Source organism: Nicotiana sylvestris, chromosome 6 (genome assembly GCF_000393655.2).
Source record: "Nicotiana sylvestris chromosome 6, ASM39365v2, whole genome shotgun sequence".
NCBI lineage: Eukaryota > Viridiplantae > Streptophyta > Magnoliopsida > Solanales > Solanaceae > Nicotiana > Nicotiana sylvestris.
The window spans coordinates 20,656,295-20,679,351 of NC_091062.1; the positions used below are offsets into that span (position 1 = coordinate 20,656,295).

The window sequence follows — 23,057 nt, forward strand, 5'->3', positions numbered from 1 at the left end:
ACACAAGGAGAGGGGCGGAGGGGGAAATGTTTAAACTTTAAGGGGTCATTTGGTTAGAAGACAAATTATATATATATATATATATATATATATATATATATATATATATATATATATATATAATGCTAATTAACTATTAATTTAAGTTATTGTTTTATTACCAAAACAAATTCGATTATTACCACACAAAAAAAAAACCTATCTATTTCATAAGTTGAGCTCTCCATTGTCTTTCTTTCCTTGATGTTCTTTTCTTTGTGTTTCTTGGGAGTTGTTTGACGGTCTATTTTGCATATATTAGCAATAATAAATACATTAAAAATTTGCTTCGCATGGGCAGGTGCTAACTGCCAATTATTATAATCAACTTCAAAAATACCAGCTTACGAAATCAAAGGACTGATATATCACCAAATATTCTTCCAATTTAAAAGGCCATATATTTGTTTTAGAATCATCAGTAATCAAACAAGCAAGTTAAAAAAAATGGCAACCTTAAAATTTCTTTTAGTTTTCATTCTTTCTCTTGCATTTGCCTTCGGGCTTGCTAATTCACAAAGCTTGCAAGTAGGGTTTTACAAGAAAACATGTCCAAATGTAGAAGCAATTGTCAAAAAGGCAACAACTGACTTTGTTTCTCGTACTCCTACTTTGGCTGCCCCATTGTTGAGAATGCATTTTCATGATTGTTTTGTTAGGGTAAGCAAGTGATTTAATGCGTTACTTATCATCTCTGTATATGTATATTTGAATTTTTTTTTTCACGATGAATGCAGTACTACAATAGGATAAAGTTTATATATGGTCACTGAAATAGTAGAAAGTCTCTCGAAACTAAATTTATCATATAAAGTAACTAAACTTTGTCCACTATTGAAAGCCTCTCGAAACTAATATATCATTCACAGTAATTAAATTTTATCCACTATAATAACAAGTTTGTAAAATTTTACTCACAATAATAGTAAATTCACCTTGATATGGGTCGGTTTTATCATTACAGGTGGTAATTAAAATTTTTGTGACTTTATTATTATGGTTAAGTAAAGTTCAATAGTATAATGTAGCTAAAAAGATAATTTTGTGATTTTACTGATATAGAATGGTGATGAATCCCTCTAATTGAACATCGTCATCTAATTAACAAAGTTCTAAATAGACAAGTTTTATGAGTTTTTATTTATATTTTGTTATAGGGATGTGATGGTTCAGTGCTACTTAATTCAACAAAAGGCAATCAAACTGAGAAAGATGCAATTCCAAATCAAAGCCTAAGAGGCTTCCAAGTGATTGATGCTGCTAAATCTGCTTTAGAAAAACAATGTCCTGGCATTGTCTCATGCGCTGATATTTTAGCCTTGGTAGCTCGTGATGCTGTTTCACTGGTAACCAATTACATACAATCCATTTATAATTAGCATTTCAATGAAGTTCGAGTACTTTTATTTTATTCTAGTAATAATGACGATGAGTTGAGCTAAACGAAAGGAATGAGGATTCATGATATCGCCGATTTCAACTTACTAATTGGGACTGAGGCATAGTTATTATTTTTGTTATTTCAATGAAGTTCCGAGGCATATAATATTTTTCTAAACACATTATGGGTTGCTGCAGATTAATGGACCAACTTGGCAAGTAGAATTGGGAAGAAGAGATGGAAGAGTTTCAATTCTCTTAGAAGCCATAAGAAACCTGCCAAATCCTTTTGACAACTTTGCTACTTTAAAATCATCATTTGGCGCTTTGGGCCTAAGTGTAAAAGACATTGTTGTTCTATCAGGTAAATTAAGGAAGAAATTTAAAAATAGCCACAGTTTCAAAAAGTAATCGAAATCTAGTCATTTTTCATGTAAACATAAATCTGAAAGAAAATGTTGTTTAAAGATCGGAAAAATACTCCAGTATAATATACCGGTCCAGCATAATATATTGCACATTGGAGCACTGGTGCTCCAATCTCCGGTATATTATACTGGAACTTTTCGCGTGTTGGAATTCCAGCATAATATGCTGGAAGTTCATACACAGGTGCACCGATTCCGTGTTGCAGCAAAATAGTGACTATTTTTCAATGACTTTGCAAACGCTGGCTATTTTTGAATGATTAGTCCGAAAATTTGCTAGCCCGTACTATTTTTACGTAAATTTATGATTTGCGTCAGAAGTAAAATAGTAAAATTACTGCATCCGGAAGAGTTAAAGATCAAGAAACAATAATCCTTAGCATTTCTATTCTTGGAAAGTTTGCACTTTAAGCCTATCAAATATTGATATATTGTAATTCTGGTATTTGTGATATATGACATATACTAAACACATTGAATCGTTAGTTAATTAAAATATGCTCTTTGATCCATCTACATGTAAATCTTTGTAAACATAACGAATTATAAACCATTATACCAATTGATCACCCATGTGTTATATTAAATTTATATCGTTACTTCATATCTGAGGTAATATATAATTCTTGAAATAGTCTAAATGTAACATATTTTTTTTATATAAAGGGACCATAATGCCATAATTTTTAAATAAATTAAAGGTTATATATGCTCAATCACATATCAAAAGAAACAATACTAGATTTTGCTAATAAATGAGGGACCAAAAAAGCTATTGTCCCTATATCCTTTTCTTAATTTTTTCTTTTTCCTTATTTATTGTATTTCACGTATAGGTGGCCACACTCTTGGGGTATCACATTGCTTTTCTTTCGGAAGTCGTTTGTATAATTTTACTGGTAAAGGTGATACAGACCCAAATATGGATCAAAACTACATAGGCCAATTGAAGACCAAATGTAAGCCAAATGATGTGACCACCACTGTTGAAATGGACCCTGGAAGTGCAAAAAGTTTTGACACTGATTATTACACTATGGTTAGCAAAAGAAGAGGATTGTTCGTATCTGATGCAGCTCTTCTCACTGATAGTCAAACAAAAGCTTATGTCTTGTCCCAATTAAATTCCCGTGGATCAACTTTCTTTAAGGATTTTGGAGTATCAATGGTAAATATGGGCAAAATTGGAGTCCTTACAGGGAAATCAGGTGAAATCAGAAAACATTGCGCTATTACAAACTAAAGAGGAATTTTAATAAGCTATTTCCCTTGCAAAATTTTAGTTTTTCGTATTGTTTTGTCTAATAGACCTCTGCTTGCAGTGAGTAATTTTTCTCTATTTGATTAGTTCGTGAAATATGTATCTTATAGTGTAAACCTTTATTTTGTTGTAAGTTTGTAATTCAGTTTGTTAAGCATGTTTTTTTTTTTTTTTTTTTTTTTTTTTTTGTAGTTTGTTAAGCACGTAACTAATAAAATTGATGTTTCCCTTTTATAACTTGCATGCATGATTAGGATTGTCCTTTTGTTTTACTTCTTTTTTTCAGTTAAAAATATCGAAGGGTTAATTTCGACCACAAATTTTTTATTCATATACTCCCTCCGTTCCAGTTTATGTGAACCTATTTCCTTTTTGGTTCGTTCCAAAAAGAATGACCCCTTTCTAAATTTGAAATCAATTTACAATTCTACCCTTAATGAGAAGATTTTATAACCGCACAAATACACTGGGCCCCTTTTTGACTTATTTAGGACCACAAGTTTCAAAAGTCTTCATTTTTTCTTAAACTCCGTGCTTAGTCAAACATGTTCACATAAATTGAAACGGAGGAAGTACTATATGATTCCATAAGACGATTGCAGATAATTACAAAGGTTGAAATACCTCACACCTAGTATTACAACATAAGATATGGGATTCGAACGTAAAAATTGCATGGGGCGCCTGTATTGGGAAAAAACTGAATTTACATTGAAGATGACGTGGCATGACACGAGAACTGGTCAAATTGTCAAAACATGATAATCAGTTAAGAGGCACGAGTGACAACAGATACGGGGAAAGGAAAGCTAAATAGGCACGAGAGGCAATTCGAATAATACAAGCTTCGTACCTATTTAGGTCATTTAAAACCAAGAGATCAGAAGGCATTGAAGACATGGATATGATGACAAAAAGGAGTCCAAATTCAATATTAAATATCCAATACGTTAGAGAATTGGTATTAAATAGGAATGATTGTGTAACGTCTTATTTAATGTCATTTATTGCTCATAATTGTCTCATTAAGGCTAAGGTATTACTCCTTTATTTAGGATCAACTATAAAAGGAGGAGGTCAGATCATTTGTAAAGACAGAGGATACCATCAACATTACATTAAAATACAAACTTATCTATTGCTTATTTGTCATTCTCAAAAAGTCTATTATTTCTTTTTCCTCTCCTGATTATCAGTAGCCCGAATTTTTATTTGTCTTTAGCTTTGACCAAAGAATCATCTTTTTGGTTAAACAAATTGGTTCCGTTACCGGAAAACTGATAATCTTTTCTTTGAAGCTACGTTTTATTCGTCTTTTATCAACATGTCAAACAACAACAACAATAACAGTGATAACCCATTGGAAAACCATGAAAATCAAATCCATCAAAATCAAGGTGACCAACCGAACATTAACGTGGTTCCCTCCCCTCCGGATTCACCACGTCAATCTCGTGAAGGCACTCCTGCTCCGGAATCCCGTGCTGATCAACAAGAACAATCTGAACACTTTGAAGGAGGTACAAATGAAGCTTTACAAAAGCTAATTGATGCACAGGTCGGCAAAGCTCTTCAGGCTCTAGTTAGTCGATTGCCTGCTGCACCACCCACACCAACTCCTAATAATAATACATTGGAGAATCCTCTTTCTGGTCTTGTTAATTCTGGAAATGAAGGAACCACCAGTGAACCACAGGAAGGGAGACCAGGTAATTCAGATAATTCCTATTTGCAAAATTTAGTACTAACCTTGCAGAAACAGATTAAGGAACAAAATGAGCGTATTGAGCAAATCCCTGGTTCCGCCTGTAATAAAAGGAGTAGACATGGATAAATACTCACAACAACCTTGGAAGCCAAGTGCTGCTCCCCTTCCAATTCCGAAAAAGTTCAAAATGCATGACACCCCGAAATATGATGGTACTACAGACCCACGTGACTGCATTTACAATAGGCGTGAAAGTCAACGACTTGACCAAACAAGAAATTGAATCAGTACTGGTCAAGAAATTCGGAGAAACACTCACCAAGGGTGCATTAACCTGGTATTCTCTTTTATCTGAAAATTCTATAAATTCTTTTGTTGAGATTGCAAATTCTTTTATTAAAGCACATTCGGGAGCTCAAAAAGTTGAGAAAAGAATGGAAGATATTTTCAAAATCAAATAAGAGGATTCAGAATTGCTCAGAGACTTTGTTGATAGATTCCAGCATGAAAGAATGACTCTACCCCGTGTACCTAACAACTGGGCTGCAATAGCTTTTGCAAGTAATTTAAATGACAAAAGTTGAAGCCGAAGCCACGAGAAGACTCAAAGAAAGCCTTCGAGAATTCCCTGCAACCACGTGGAATGATGTTTACAACAGGTACAGTACGAAGCTGCGAATTGAAGAAGATACCGTACCTAAGTTTCATCATGAAGAAAGGGGCGGTTCCAGAAGATCAGAAACCGAAAAAAGATCAGGTAAAAAGAGGTACGATCCATATATGGGACCTGCAGGAAAAGACTCACAGTCAAAACAAGATAGCCATCAATATGATCAAAAATCGAGGAATAGGGACTCTGGTTCTTCATCAAGATTCAGAAATGATCGGAACAAACAAGAGTCACGAGATGATGACAGAAGTTTAAAGGCACGGTTCGGCGGATATAACTTTAACGTCACTACCTCCGAGCTCGTGGCTGTTTTGAGAAGCTTGGGAGATAAGGTACGATGGAAAAAAGAGATGCGGTCAAACCCAAATAGACGCAATCCAGATCATTGGTGTGAATTCCACAATGATCACGGGCACAAAACATCAGAATGTAGATTCTTGCAGAGTGAAGTGGATTATCTATTGAAGCAAGGGTACCTCACTGAGTTATTTAGTGAAAAAAGTAAACAAACCTATATGAAAAATAGACAAGAGCCACCAAAGCCTCATTCACCCAAGAGAATAGTGAATGTGATAAGTGGGGGAGAAGATATTCATGGCATAACCTACACAGCTTCCAACAAGATTTCTAAAGTAACAATTACACACAGGAAACGGGTACGGCAGGTTTTAGAAAATGAAAGTATTTCATTCAATGATGCAGATACCGAAAGAGTGATAATTCCACATAATGACGCACTGGTAATATCTTTACTTGTACATGATACTAATGTAAAACGAGTTTTGATTGATCTAGGGAGTTCCGTAAATATTATACTACTAAGGGTATTACGTGAAATGCAAGCTGAAGACAAAATGGATACCCAAGGCGCATACCTTGTCAGGCTTCGACAATTCAAGTGTGGTAACAAAAGGAGAGGTAATTCTAACAACTTTTGCTGCAGGTGTTGTTAAAGAAACTAAATTTCAGGTAGTTGATATGGAAATGGCCTACAATATAATCATGGGGAGGCCTTGGAACAATGATATAGATGTTGTTCCATCAACTCTACATCAGGTTGTTAAATTTCCGTCACCGTGGGGGATTTGTCAAATTCGAGGGGATCAGCAAACAACCAGGAGTATCAACGCTGTAACAAATACGAGCACCGTAAAACAAGAAAAATAGCAATTACAGGAAACAGTTGAAGGTGCCAGCAATCAAACCTCAACTGAGCAAGAGAAAATAGATTTAGACTCAAGACCTGATATAATTCAAGAACCTGAGGAGAATGAAAATATCAAAACAACCATCGAAGAACTTGAGGCTGTGATATTATTTGAGCATTGGCCTGAACGGAAAGTTTATGTTGGAGCTAATTTAAACTCAAACATGCGAGGTATGTTAATTGAATTTCTAAAATCTAACGTGAACTGTTTTGCTTGGTCCCATGCTGACATGACAGGAATACCACCAGATGTGATGACTCACAAGTTAAACGAAGACCCATCTTTTACACCAGTAAAGCAAAAGAAAAGAAAGCAAGGGGCTTTCAAAAACCAGGTGATTCAAGATGAGGTCCAAAAGCTATTAAAAATTGGGTCAATCCGCGAGGTAAAGTACCCTAATTGGTTAGCCAACACAGTTGTTGTACCTAAGAAAAATGGTAAGTGGTGAGTCTGCGTAGATTATACAGATCTTAATAAAGCTTGTCCAAAAGATTCTTTTCCTTTACCACATATAGATCAATTAATTGATGCAACTGCATGACATGAACTTTTAAGTTTTTTAGATGCATATCCAGGGTACAACCAAATTAAAATGGGCCTTAGTGATGAAGAAAAAACTTCTTTCATCACAGACAGGGGGGCTTACTGTTATAAAGTAATGCCCTTTGGTCTCAAAAATGCTGGGGCAACATATCAAAGGTTGGTCACCAAAATGTTCCAGGAACATTTAGGAAAGACAATGAAGGTATATATAGACGATATGCTCGTCAAAACCCAGCAGTCTCATGATCATATTTCTCATCTATCTATAACATTTGAAATTTTGCGAAAATTTAATATGAAACTCAACCCAGAAAAATGTGCATTTGGAGTTTCATCAGGTAAGTTTTTGGGTTTTCTTGTTTCTAACCATGGTATTGAGGTAAATCCTTCTCAGATCAAAGCAATAGAAGAAATCCCTGATATCCTTACTAATAAAAAGGAAGTTCAAAGATTAACAGGAAGAATTGCAGCTTTGGGGAGATTTATTTCCAAATCTTCAGAAAAATGTTTTAAGTTTTTCTCTGCACTCAAAAAGCAAGATTGTTTTGAATAGAATGAAGATTGTCAACAAGCCCTTAGAAATTTGAAAGCTTATTTGTCAAATCCACCGTTATTGGCAAAACCAAAGGTGGGAGAAAATCTTCTCATCTATCTGGCTGTGTCTGAAGTTGCGGTAAGTGTTGTTTTAGTCCGTGAGGACCGAGGTAACAATCTCCTATTTATTATGTAAGTAAGTCCTTACTAGATGCTGAAACACGATACCCACAACTAGAAAAGTTAGCATTAGCTTTGATCATGGCATCTAGAAAATTAAGACCTTATTTTCAATGCCATCCCATTGATGTAGTTACTGCTTTTCCGCTTCGAAATATTTTGCATAAACACGTACTGTCAGGAAGATTAGCAAAATGGGCTATAGAACTAAGTGAATACGAAATCATTTATCAACCCAGGACCGCTATAAAATCTCAAGTACTAGCTGATTTCGTGGCTGATTTTAGTCATGGGATGCATTTAGAAGTAGAAAAAGAATTACAAGTTTTTAATGGTGCAAACCCGGGGAATTGGGTTTTATTCACTGATGGTTCATCTAATGTAAAAGGAGCAGGTATGGGTATAGTTCTCATACCACTTACGGGTGAAACTATTAGGCAAGCTATAAAATGTCATTCTATAACTAACAATGAAGCAGAGTACGAGGCTGTAATTGCAGGTTTAGAATTGGCAAGAGAACTCGGCATAACACAAATTATAATCAAGAGTGATTCTCAACTCGTGGTCAATCAAATGCTGGGGACTTATACAGCCAGGGAAACTCGAATGCAAGAATATCTCGAAAAGGTACGGGAACTAATAAAGCAATTCCAAACTTGGAAGGTAATGCAGATCCCAAGAGATGAAAATGTGGAGGCAGATGCTTTAGCTAATCTTGCATCTGCAGCTGACGTAGCAAATGAGGCAAATGCTTCAGTCATACATTTATTTCATTCCGTTCTCGAACCTAACAAGAATAAGGTAAATTTTAATCATTTAACATGGGATTGGAGAAACGAAATAATTGTTTTTTACAGCACGGAACCGTGCCTAATGACAAAGGGAAGGCTCACGCGCTTCGCACAAAAGCCGCTTGATATTGTTTATATCAAGGAAATCTTTATCGAAAGATGTTCGGTGGACCACTAGCAAGGTGTCTCGGACCCTCTCAAACAGAATATATGATGAGGGAAGTTAACGAAGGACATTGTGGAAATCACGCATGGGGAAGGTCACTGGTAAGAACATTGATTCGAGCAGGATATTATTGGCCTAAGATGGAAGAAGAGGCAAACAGTTTCGTGTCCAAATGTGATAAATGTCAAAGATACGACAATAATATGCATAGACCAGCTGAGTTACTACACCCTATTAAAGCCCCATGGCCCTTTATGAAATGGGGAATGGATATCGTAGGTCCACTACTACAAGCAAAGGGTTAGGTAAAGTTTCTACTTGTACTCACAGATTATTTCACTAAATGGGTAGAAGCAGGAGCATTTAAATAGGTACGAGAGAAGGAAGTTAAAGACTTCATATGACAAAATATAGTATGCCGCTTTGGAGAACCAAAGGAGATCGTGTGTGACAATGGACCACAATTCATAGGAGCTCAAATCACAGAATTTCTTCAACGTTGGCAGATTAAAAGGTTAACATCTACGCCATACCATCCAGTGGGTAATGGACAAGCGGAATCCACAAACAAAGTCATTATCAACAACTTGAAGAAGAGGTTACAGGATTCAAAAGGTAATTGGCCTGAGATATTACCTTGAGTACTATGGGCTTATCGTACAACGACAAAAACAAGCACTGGAGAAACACCATTTTCAATGGTTTATGGTACGGAAGCCTTAATTCCAGTTGAAATAGGTGAACCGAGCACACGGTACGTCCAGGCAACGGAGGAATCTAATGATAAAGAGATGCGGGTCAACCTTGATTTGCTTGAAGGAAGAAGAGAAGCTGCATTGATAAGAATGGCAGCACAAAAGCAAGTAATTGAACGATATTACAATAGGAATGCGCGCCTCAGATTTTTCAAAATTGGGGACTTTGTGCTTAAAAAGGTGTTCCAATCTGCAAAGGCTACTAATTCAGGAAAGCTAAGTCCAATATGGGAAGGACCATACAGAGTTCGTGACATTGCGGGTAAAGGAGCATACGAGTTGGAGATAATGGACGGCAAAGTTTTACCCTCGCATTGGAATGCCGTCCATTTAAAGAGATATTACTTCTGAGAAAGTACCCACGATCAGGTATCGCCATGTTAAAAATTTTCTTTTGAATTATTAAAGTTTTACTAACGATTTTAGATGATAGGCGAAAACCCTAACTCGTGCCAAATGACGAGTCACGACCTGCAAGGCAAAATGGAGTACTCTAAAATTCCCATCCCAGGGTTACAATTAATCTGATGGAAATACACACGAGTTAGGCAATCTTCATCTATAATCGCACATCCGAGTCCCGTATATTTTTCTGTTTCAGGAAAAGGACCAAATTGAAATAAATAAACAAGTGTTCGAGGCTTCATACTTCACCGCTCAAACACTTGGGGGATTACATTACATATTATACATAGATATGTGTAGAAAAATAGATACGAATATCGAACAAAAGTCGGCCACAAAGAGGCAAGTGTTGAGAAAAAGTTACGAAGTCTTCAGCATTCATCATTGTGTTCAACAAACACAAGACATTCATCATAATGTTTTTCCCATGAGAACAACAGAGTCATCTCTCAAACTCATAAACGAAGTCACCTCTCAATCTCTTCATATAAAGATAGGGTCATGACTATGTACTAAAACAGGTTATGAATAAAAACCTTGTTTATTTTATATTATGTAAAAATCTGTTACAAGAAAAACAGTTAAGAGGAAGTTATAGATGTATTTTAATACATGTAATAGTCAAAAAACTTATTAAAGTTCATGAATAAAACTTGTCAAAGTTGTTTCATACAAAACATGTGTATTCCTATTTCTTTCATCGTATTATAACACCATTATGAAGTTGAGACGTCTTCTTCATTAAGTGTCGATAAAATAAAAGGGCCCTCTTTTATAAGCCTCATGTTGATAATCCATGAGAAGAATCATAAAGCATTTTCAAAGGATAAAAATGCTAAGCTATTCTATAAGTCCTAGATAAATAGGCAAGAATAGAATATACAGAAGTACCGATAAAACTTCTTAATATAAAAGACTAAGTACAAACTTAGTCAGCAAAATATTTGTTTTTTTTACAAATGCCCCATTATGATAACTGGGGACTTCATCAAAAGATACCTTAAAGTTACTAAGGGATAACACCACCGATTTAAAAAAAAAATAGTAAAGTTTGAAATACATTCAACTAGTCACTGAAGGGGTTGGAACATCAGAAGTTGCAATCTCATTTTCAGGGGCAGTCACAGGCACGGTAACAACTTCTGAGGGAGAAGCAATAGGAGTGGTTTCAACTGGGCCTGGAGTGTTAAAATCACCAAGGGAAGCAAGAGTCACGGGAGCTTCAGCTTCCATGGACTGTGTCATAGAAGTTTCACCCTCGGGAGCCGGAATTGCAACTCCAATTGCCGCTGTAGCTACTTCTTCATTTAAAAGCTCTTCTGCCCCAGGAGTTCCAAGTGCAGGAGAAGGAGTATCAACTGGTTGTTGGCTTTTTTCAATAGTGTCTAAGACTTTGGCTAATTCAGATTGCAAATCAAAGTTTTCTTGAGTAGCTTCTATTAAAGCATCACGACGAGATTTTAGAAAAGCCTAACTTACCTCTATGTTAAAGTTCTCCTCAAGAAGTCCATATTCCCTCTCCCACATAGTAAGATCGTTCTTCAATATCTGGTGTTCAGCTAAGTGGGAGTCAAGGGAAGCTTCAAGGGAGGCATGGGAACTCTTCAAAGCATGTATTTCGTCAGAGGAGATCCTTAAGTCAGCCTGAGCTTGAGTCAAGCTTTGCACCAATTCCCCTGCATATTCTTCTTTCTTCTCCACAAGTGCCTTAAGCTCTCTAATTTCTTCATTAGCCTTTGATAGTTGTTTTGAAAATGAGTCCTCCAAAAGCTCCTTATCTTTTTCAAGTTGGCTTGAAGAAGCCTTGGCAATTGCTAGCTCAGAAGTCAAACCACGCTTTTGCTGCTCCAGGAAATTTCTACTTTCTTGCAACTCCTCTATGGTCCCCTGAGCATTCTCAAACTGCTCCTTCCAGTTTGCTGCCTCAAGCTGGGTATCCTTGGATATTCTCCTAGCCTCAGAGATAGCCTTCGCAGACTCTCGATCCTTCTTCTCTAGAGTGGAGATTCTTCCCATTAACTCAGTACCAATAAGATTAGCCTACAAGGGAAAGGCATCAAATGTGAGAATATAGAGAGATATATAAAAAAAACTTGTAAGTTAAAAGAGAAGTACCTTCAATGTAGAATGAACTATGTCATTCATCAGAGTCAAGCAACTGTGGCTCTCCATCTTCTTCTTCTGAATATCTTCGATTAAAGGCTCGAGCCAAACATCAGCTCTACCAGTCTTTCTCAAAAGGCTATGATTGGCAGGAACTTCAAGAGTAACACTTCTCATAGCCATGCCTCTGCAGCTAGAACCCGCCTCTGTATGCTGAACAGAGGGAGGGGGAACAATGGAAGGAGGAGGAGTAGAAGAGGTAAAAACAATGGGAGTTGTGGGAGTCAAAGCAGGGATGATAGGAGTAGATATGGGAACCAAAACAGGTAAAGAAATAGGAGTCGATAAAATAGGCAAAGAAGTACACGTGGTTGTCAAAGTAATAGAAGGAATAGAAGAAGAAAGGGGAGTCTCATCAAGAACTGGTCCAAACTCTCCACTCTCAAAACCACTAACAAAGAGACATCGAATTGATTCATTAGAGCCTCTTGGAGTGGTATCCTCATCATAAAGGATTTGAACAGGCTCGGAGATAGAGGCTCGAGCAGGAGTATTTTCAACTTCGTCTCCATCAATGACGCGTCTCCTGGTTCTTGGCCTAGCTATCAAAGAGGTATTCTCTTCTTCCTCATTCTCATAACTTTCTTCTATAACTTTTCTTTTTGGTAGCATGACCCGAGTCTTTTCCAAATCAAGTGAAGCGGTTGAAGACGCTCGAATGGCAATGGCTACCTCAGCTGTCATACCTCTGATACCAAATCCTGATAAAAAGAGGGATAAAGAATTGAAATAAGAAAGAATTCAATATATGACAAAGCATAAGGAAATACATACCATGGGTCTTCACTTTCCAACCATTCAAAAGAGAAATTGATTTCCAAGTTCTCGTCTCCATAGGCGCAATCTTCAAAATTGAATCTACCCAACCACGGAAGTTAGGAACGTGTTCCACATCTCCCATGGTTGCTACAAAAAGCCAAAAATAGACGAGATTAGAAAAGAAACCAAAATTCTTAAAAACTAAGATACGGTAGGAAAAACAAAAACTTACGTGCAAAATTCCACTTCTCAGGGAAGGGAATGTTTGTTTCACCCAACAAATCCACCATACGTACAACAACGTAACGACAATACCACCCTCGATCCTTGTCATCTTCGGGGTTTACTAAAACCTTCTTGCTTATTGCAGTTAAGGTAAAAACTCCATGGCGGAATAATTTGGGGTGGTATAGGTGAATAAGATGGGAAAATGTAAAATTAACATTGACTTTGGTAGACAAATACCTTAAGCAAGCCACAACTCTCCAAACAAGAGGCCCTACTTGAGCTAAGCAAATTTTGAAAAAACAACAAAATTCAAGAATAACCGGGTCAATGGCAGGATTAAATCCTTAAGTAAAGGGATAAGTATAAACGAAAGAGAATCCAATTCTGGAAGAAGAAATTCTCTGGTTTGGGGCAGGAATCATCATATGAAGATTATCTCTCCAATTACAATCTTTCCTAACAGTGGGAATCACAAGTTCAGTTATTAAAGAAGGATAGGTGTCAGCTTTTTCTAAATTTTTAACTTGTTCTTGGAGAGATCTTCTATCATTCCCAAAAGATAAATCATTGGGTACGATTTCTTCAACTAAAGGCTCCTGAGTAGGTTCAGAAAGTTCTTTACCTTTAGAAGAGGGGGTCTTTGGGATAGAACTCCTAATACCAGAAGAAGAAGAAGCAGAACCAGATGAACCACCATGAGTGGATCCTAGGCTCAAGCTCCGAAGCCTACCTCCTCTGCCTCTCCTATGTCTTACGGGGGCATTGGGGAAGTGATCTAGAATTGGAACTTTTCTAGGGTTAGGGTTTGGAGATGACATTGTTGAAGAAGGATGAACTAAAGGGGAGAAAAAGCAAAAGTGAATAATAAATTGCTTGTTGAAGTTCTACGAAGAAGAAAACAAAAGAAAGAGGGTTAAATAGGTTTATAATGACAATCGTCAAAATTAGAAGTGTAATGATGGAAAGCCTATAATAAAGGCAACTAACACTTCGTGAATAGTGGGAATGAAGAAGCCTTGAAAAAAGAGCGTAGAATTGCAGAACCAATCAAAAGGTGACACGTATGTAAAGCATTAATGAGAAGGGATAATTGAAGCGTCAGTACTTTCATAGTATTAATTACAGCAAAAATTCTCTTTTTATGAAGATCCACTTCTCAGATATTTAATTGATAAATAAATGGAAAGTGGGGGGACTATCTGTATTGGAAAATAATTGAATTTACATTGAAGGTGACGTGGCATGACACGAGGACTGGTCAAATGATCAAAACATGATGATCAGTTAAGAGGCACGAGTGACAACAGATACGAGGAAAGGAAAGCTAAATAGGCACGAGAGGCAATTCGAATAATACAAGCTTCGTACCTATTTAGGTCATTTAAAACCAAGAGATCAGAAGACATTGAAGACATGGATATGATGACAAAAAGGAGTCCAAATTCAATATTAAATATCCAATACGTTAGAGAATTGGTATTAAATAGGAATGATTGTGTAACGTCTTATTTAATGTCATTTATTGCTCATAATTGTCTCATTAAGGCTAAGGTATTACTCCTTTATTTAGGATCAACTATAAAAGGAGAAGGTCAGGTCATTTGTAAAGACAGAGGATACCATCAACATTACATTAAAATACAAACTTATCTACTGCTTATTTGTCATTCTCAAAAAGTCGATTATTTCTTTTTTGTCTCCTGATTATCAGTAGCCCGAATTTCTATTTGTCTTTAGCTTTGACCAAAGAATCATCTTTTTGGTTAAACAACGCCCTATTTGGTCGGTCCCATTTAACCTATACCCATTTTTTTAAAAAGTTTTAACTTGTACCCACTTTTTAAATAACTTCAGCCCCTTTCTCCTCCTCCTTCTGCTCCTCAAATTTAAAAGTGACTTATAATTTTGGCCAGATATTCCCTGATCGAACTTCAACTGAAAAATAAATTCCAGCGAGTCTTCACGCTTGCCGGTTGAATTTATAATTCCTTGTGCTTACGTTATTGTCGCTTTCGTTTTGGAATTATATCCATGATGTTTCGACAGTATTCTGTTGGTTGCCATATTGTTCGCACGAATAATTTGAACAGATTGCTACAAAAAGAAAACAAAAACTTCAGTGTGACTTCGGTAGTGATTATTGTTAAGTAAAGGATGGAAGGTGTTGAATTGGGTAGAAAGATTCCAAGAAGCACGAAGAAGCAACTAATAACGTGATTTGAAGAGACAAAGTGGCATTTGAATTATGAAAGGTTACAAAACAAAAACTTCAGCTCTAGAGCTGAACTTCAGGCCCGGCTACTAGAATGCTGAAGTTTTGCGTGATTGCTTTGCTACTTCAGCCTCGTATGCTGAAGTTATGCGAAAAAAACGGGTACGCTTGTAATTTTTTTTGCAAAGCGGGCACAAATTAAAATGTGACAAAAAAGCAGGTATAGATGCAAATGCCCCGATTCGAACTAATGATCAGTAAATGTAAATTCACGTACGATCCAATTGAGTGTTGTAGCAGTTTTCAAGCCTTTTTTCGAAGAAATATTAGTTAATTTTAAGCTACTTTTAGCAGGTAATATACTAGTATGTGTGACATATGTCTTGAAAAAAGAGAAAATCGATTTTCTATACATATAGTCAGAATTAAGACAATAATGTTATCAATAAATAAAAATATTGAAATAAAGAAAAAGAGTTTAAAGATTTCAGATTTTAACATATGATGAGTGAGTTTGCTCTGGCGGTATAAGTGAAAACACGGTTGATCCTACAAGGGAAAATGAAAAGTAAAAAGAAATAGTCTTTCTATCTCAATTTATGTCATATTTTTTGCTTCTTGAGATTTAAACGGTGAACTTTAATCAACATTTTAAAATGTATTTTTTTATTAGATTAACATAAGAAGACTTGTCGATGAAGTCATGGAGGCAATGCGCAAGATGAGAAGGGGCAGAGCTACCGGGCCAGACGAAATTCCGGTTAAACTGTGGAGGTGTGTGGGTAGAGCAGGCTTGGAATGACTTACTACATTGTTTAGTGTTATATTCAAGACTAATAGGATGCCTGAAGAGTGGAGGTGGAGTACAATGGTCCCGTTGTATAAGAACAAAGGTGATGTCCAGAGCTGTAACAACTATATGGGCATCAAATTACTAAGTCATACAATGAAAGTTTGGGAGAGAGTGCTAGAAATGAGAGTGCGAAGGACGGTGTCTATTTCAGACAACCAGTTCGGGTTCATGCCGGGGCGATCTACCACAGAAGCTATCCACCTATTAGGAGGATGGTGGAACAGTACATGGATAGGAAGAAGGATCTCCACATGGTGTTTATTGATCTGGAAAAAGCGTACGATAGGGTTCCTAGGGAGGTCTTATGGAGCTGCTTAGAGGATAAAGGGGTCCCGATTGACTATATTAGGGTGATTAAAGACATGTATGAGGGATCTAAGACTCGGGTTAGGACAGTAGGAGGTGACTCTGAACACTTTCCAGTTATTACGGAGTTGCACCAAGGGTCTGCGCTCAGCCCATTCCTATTTGCCCTGGTGATGGATGCACTGACTCATCATATTCAAGGGGAGGTGCCATGGTGCATGTTATTTGCTGATGACATTATTCTAATTGACGAAACACGAGGCGGCGTCAACGAGAGGCTAGAGATTTGGAGACATGCTCTTGAGTCTAAAGGTTTCAAGTTGAGCAGGACGAAGACGGAATACCTCGAGTGCAAATTTGGAGTTGAGCCGACGGAAGCGGGAGTTGAAGTGAGGCTTGACTCTCAAGTCATTCCCAAGAGGTGTAGTTTCAAGTACCTTGGATCGGTTATTCAGGGGATCGGGAAGATTGACGAGGATGTCACACACCATATAGGGGTGGGGTGGATGAAGTGGCGGTTAGAGTCAGGAGTCTTATGTGACAAGAAAGTGCCACCATTACTAAAAGTTAAGTTTTATAGAGCAGTGATTAGGCCTGCCATGTTATATGGAACTGAATGTTGGCCGGTAAAGAACTCACACATCCAGAAGATGAAAGTAGCAGAGATGAGGATGTTGAGGTGGATGTGCGGGCATATAAGGATGAATAAGATTAGGAATGAAGATATTCGAGAGAAGATGGGTGTGGCCCCCATGGAGGACAAAATGTGGGAAGTAAGACTCAGATGGTTCGGGCACATTCAAAGGAGGAGCATTGATGCACCGGTGAGGAGGTGTGAGCGACTGGCTGTAGTAGGCATGCAGAGAGGTAGAGGACGACCTAAGAAGTATTGGGGAGAGGTGATCAGACATGATATGGTGCGACTTAGGATTACTGAGGACATGGCCCTTGACAGAGAATTATGGAGGTCGAGCATTAAGGTTGTAGGTTAGGGGAGAGTTATGAATATTTCTACAGCACAATAGAGTGAGACTAGCCAGTTAGGAGTTAGACTGAGAATGTCATTGGTCGTCTATTGATGCAGGGCTTTACCTGCTAGTTTTACTATACCAGTCATCTATTTCGTATTTCGTATTCTGTATTTCATATCTCTTATTATGCTGTTATTTTATTATGCATTTTTATGGTACTAATATATCGGCTCCTGTTGTTTTGTTGAGCCTAGGGTCTCCTGGAAACAGCCTCTCTACCCTTCGGGGTACGGATAAGGTCTGCGTACATATTACCCTCCCCAGACCCCACTTGTGAGATTATACTGGGTCGTTGTTGTTGTTGTTGTTGTAACATAAGAAGACTTGTATAGTTTTGAGTTTCTAAATTTTAATTTTAAAATATTAAGTTACTCTAATCAGATATAGCTTCAAAAATAAGTCAAATTGATTGTCGAGAAGCGAAAAATATCACTTTATTTTATAAGCTTACTCTTCTATTCTTTCCTTTGACACCAAATTTTTGTGACAAATTCGGACTATAATTCGTCACAAATCTGTCACAAAGTGGAACTTGTGAAAAATTTAGGGATACTTCCGTCACAATTTTTTTTTCTTGCAACGTATATAATCCCACGTTTCTGTTGTCTAAACCCAGAGATCATTGCACTTATTTTGTGTTTAATTAACTCTTATCATACCCCTAAAATGTAAATCCTATGTGACGACCCCACTAGTCGTTTTGAGTATCTGTACTTCTCTTGGTATTTAAAGGGTTCGAGTATCTCCGCATGATGTATTATGACTTGCATAAAGCATCGGTATTGGTTTTTAGGTTATCCAGAAGCAATTTGGAAGAATGAACTTTGAGAGTTGAGTACTAAGTTGGAAGAGTTGACCAAATTTGACATTTTAGCATTTGATCTCAGAATGGAATTTCATCAGTTCCGTTAGCTTAATTGGGTGATTTTGGACTTAGAAGCGCGTCCAGATTGTGATTTGGAGGTCCATAGTTGAACTTGGCGTGAAATGGCAAAAGTTGGATGTTTGGGAAGTTTGACCGGGAGTGGACTTTTTGATTCGGGGTCGAATTTCGATTCTGAAAGTTAGAATAGGTCCGTAATGCCAAATGTGACTTGTGTGTAAATTTTGAGGTCAATCGGAGGTGATTTGATAGGTTTCGACATCGGTTGTGGAAGTTGAAGTTCCAAAGTTCATTGATTTCAGCTTGAAGTGTGATTCATCGTTTCGAGGTATCCATGTGTGATTTGAAGTTTCAAGTAGGTTCGTCTTGTCATATGGAACTTGTCTGCAAAGTTTGGCATCATTCGAAGTTGATTTGTTAGGGTTCAGATGCTCGATTGTGATTCTAGAAATTCTTGAAGTTTAAGTTTGATTTTCATGCGTTTTAGCGTCCGATTCATAGTTTTAGAAGTTATTTTGATGATTTGAGTGCGCGAGCGAGTTCGTGTTGTATTTTTAGACTTGTGTGCATATTTGGTTTGGAGCCCCAAGGGCTCGGGTGAGTTTTAGATTGGTTTCGGAATGATTTTTCATAGTTTCAGATTGCTGGTTTCTGGTGTCTGTTGCCTCTTTTGCGCTCTAGTCGCGATCGCGTAGTGTTCTGTTGGTCTGCCCCTTTTTCCTTCATCGCGTTCGCATAGTACCTCTCGCGATCATGAAGGTCTGCTTTCTTCTTCTTCGCGTTCGCATTTGTTCCCTCGCGTTCGCGTAGTAGAAAATAGGATCTGGGGCGGTTTGCTATTTCTTCTTCATGTTCACATCAATTGCCCCGCGTTCGCGTAAGCTCCTGCCCATTGTTCATCGGGTTCGCGTCCCTTCTCTCGTGATCGCGAAGGGTATTTCTTGACAACCTTAATTCTCTTTTCCGCGATCACGACCCAATCTCCACGATCGTGATGCATAAATCCCTAGGCAGACAGAATATAATCTCAAATCGGGGGTTAGCCATTTTTATCATTTTTGAAGTTGTAGACCTCGGCTTTGGGAGATTATTCGTGCATTTTTCAAGCAAATCATCGTAGTAAGTATTCTCAACCCGAATCTTATCATATTTCATGAATCCATTGCTATTTTCATCATCTGATTAGTGAATTAAGTTGGGAATTTGGAAAAAAATTGTGAAACCTTTCCAAAACGAAAAATCATGATTTGAAGGACGAATTTGTATCAGAACTTGATAATTTTGGTATTTCTAAACCCATATCGGAGTAGGTGCTCGGGTTTTGTAAATTTTATCGGATTTCGAGGTGCGGGCCCGGGTAGTTGACTTTTGTTAACTTTTTAGAAATTGAATAAAAATTATAGCTTTATTAATTGGAATTGTTTCTTTTTGCATTATGTGATGTATTCAAGTCATCTTGGGCTAGATTGAGATAAGCAGAGATGAATTTGTAGAAGAAAAGTCTAAATTGAGTATTGGAATAGCCGAATTGAGGTAAGTGTTTTGCCTAACTTTGTTGAGGGAATTTTTCCCTCCTATTTGCCATTGTTTGCTACATGCGGGGGTGATACATATATGGGGTGACGAGCGTATATGTATGTGCCAGGGTTAATCATGCTTGGGGGGGGGATGGATTATATTATATTTATGTTTGTAGAATTTTGTGACATTCTGTTAAATGCCTAACTTGACACTTAGATATTAAGGATATAATATTAAGTGGTAGATATCAAGACTTAGTTTGTTATAACTTGATCAAACTTGATGAAAATTGTAAGAATGCATTAATGTGTCTAATTCGTCCATTTCTATGCGAAATCAATACTACACTACTATAAACGATATTCTTGAGATACTAGACTCTATACTTGTGTTGTGGACCATTTATGAGATTTGTGGAAGTATTGGAATAATACGGTTCTTGAGGATTGTTGAACCATTGTTGACTTAGAAAGTTGTGATTGAGAATTGTTTGGAATATCCTTTAAAAACACTCTCCTTGATGTCATTTATGCTTCTTGGCTTGCTTGTCCTTGTTTTATATATGCTTGGTAAGGAAGAGTGTAAAGCACAAAGGGTGATAACGTGCCATTGTTTATACATTATCATGTGGGGGAAAGTGTAAAGCACAAAGGGTGATGACGTGCCATTGTTTATACATTATCATGTGAGGGAGAATGTAAAGAACGAAGGGTGATGTCGTGCCACATTATTGAGAGTGTAAAGCACGAAGGGTGATGTCGTGCCATATTATCGAGAGTAAAAGCACGAAGGGTGATGTCGTACCATATTATTGAGAGTAAAAGCACGAAGGGTGATGTCGTGCCATATTATTGAGAGAAAAAGCACGAAGGGTAATGTCGTGCCTCATTATAGAGAGTAAAAGCACGAAGGGTGATGCCGTGCCATTTCATTTGTATTGTTATGCTTGTATGTTATGGTGAGGTCATGGCACGAAGTGTGATTCCGTGCAAGTGAGGACGAGAGACATGCATTATGATGTGATATCTATTTTTTGTGTATACATTTGTGCCCTTACCTTGAGCTATTATTGTTGTATTTACGTATTTTATGTGATTTGTTGTTATTGTCTTGTATATGGCCTTATCTCAATTGTTGTTGCACTGTCCATATCTTTTACTTGCTTAACTTGCGAATATCGTGCCTATTTTCTTGCTTTTATAATTGTACTCATGTTGTATCTATTCTGTTGCACTTTAGTTTAAGCCCTTCTCCATGCTAGTCATTCATGCCCTTACTTGCTAACTTGCAAAGATCATGTGTTTCCGTCTTAATTGTTTTATTTGTACTTAGGCCTCCAATGTTCTAGTTAATTGAAGATGATATTCCTTGCTTTACAGTTGTTGTTATCACTCATGTGCTTTCCATTTAGTTCTTTATCATTGCCCACATGTATATCCTTATCCATTGTTGTTATTTGCGTATTCCCTACTTAGTAATTCCTATTAATGTGTTTCTGTGATATGGTTGGCTATGTTATACGATCATTTGGAAAGATGAGTTGAACGCACGAAGGATGTTGTCTTGCTAATTGAATTGTTACATAAATTTATTTATACATGGTGAGGATGAGTTAAAATCATGAGGGTGTTACCGTGTCATGTGATTTGACAATTTATATTTTGGACATATATCTCATACCAGGAAAGGTCGTAAATATTCTTTTGTGGTTCCTGTTAGTAGTTATTGACTGTCTCGCCGAGTTATTTATGATACTTTTACCTGTTATGCTTTGAACTGCTTTTACTGTTAAACTAATGTACATGTTATGATAATAAGCATAACTCAAAACCTCGTCACTACTTCGACGAGGTTAGACAAAATACTTACCAGTACATGGGGTTGGTTGTATTGATACTGCACTTCTGCACGTCCCGTGCAGATTTTGGAGTGGAGCTGCTGGTGATGTCGGATGCTGACTCGTAAGATGTTCGTGCATTTGGATATAGCTGCCACTTATCCTTGGTAGATTAGATTATTATTAATCTGTTTATGTAACCTTAGTCTTGAAAATGGAATAGGGCATCAAATTAATACTAGCCCCCAAATCACATAGAGCTTTAGCAAAATCCGCACTCCCAATGGTGCAAGGAATGGTGAAAGCACCGGGATCTTCAAGCTTCGGGGCCATTGAATGCACTATTGCACTAACTTGGTGAGTCATATTTATAGTTTCACAATCCATTGACCGCTTCTTTGTTACCAAGTCCTTCATGAATTTAGCATAGCCCGGCATTTGTTCAAGAGCCTCCACCAAATGCACATTGATGGATAAGCTCTTCATCATGTCAATGAACTTTTTAAACTAATTTTCATTTTTCTGCTTCGCGAGCCTTTGAGGATAAGGCGGAAGTGGCCTTGGCAAAGGATCCTTGGCTTTAGGCACAACCGGCTCCGGCATGTCTATTATGTGTTCCCTAGACGGGTTCACATCATTTTGAGTTTCCACCTCGACATCTTGAATATCAATCCTCACTTCTTCATTCACATTTTCATCAATCACATTTTCAACCACCAAAGGAACTTCATCTTCTTGCAACTCAACATCATCATCCACAATCTGCTTTTGTTTGGAGGCATGCACATCACCGCCTCTCCCACTTCTTATTGTTACCGCCATAACATGATTGTTCCCACCCTTTGGGTTCACTACCGTATCACTTGGTAGTGCACCCTTAGGGCGAGTATTTAAAGATTGTGAGATTTGGCCTAACTGCACCTCCAAGTTCCTGATAGAGGTATTGTGGGAAGCCAGCTGAGCATCCGAGTCCGCATTCTTCTTCATCATCTGTTCAAACATCATTTCAATTCTACCCATATCATTTCTAGAAGAACTAGGACCTTGAGATGGAAATGGGGGCGGATTGTTCGGTTGTTGGTACATTGGGGGCCTTTGAAAGCCTTTCCCCCGGTTTCCTTAGTTTCCATTGTTCCATCCACCTTGATTGTTATTACCACCCCAATTGTTCTTATTACCATTCCAATTTCCTTAGT

The 23,057-nt window shown here is 37.4% G+C and overlaps 1 protein-coding gene across 1 annotated transcript; it reads left to right on the top strand.

The window, feature by feature from the left end:
* Positions 1–486: 486 nt before the first annotated feature.
* LOC104246348 (peroxidase 27-like) lies at positions 487–3,090 on the top strand. The gene is made up of 4 exons (XM_009802157.2): positions 487–699; positions 1,197–1,385; positions 1,618–1,783; positions 2,684–3,090. Exons 1-4 carry the CDS (start codon positions 487–489, stop codon positions 3,088–3,090), a joined length of 975 nt encoding a protein of 324 aa, XP_009800459.1.
* The last annotated feature ends 19,967 nt before the right edge of the window (positions 3,091–23,057 follow it).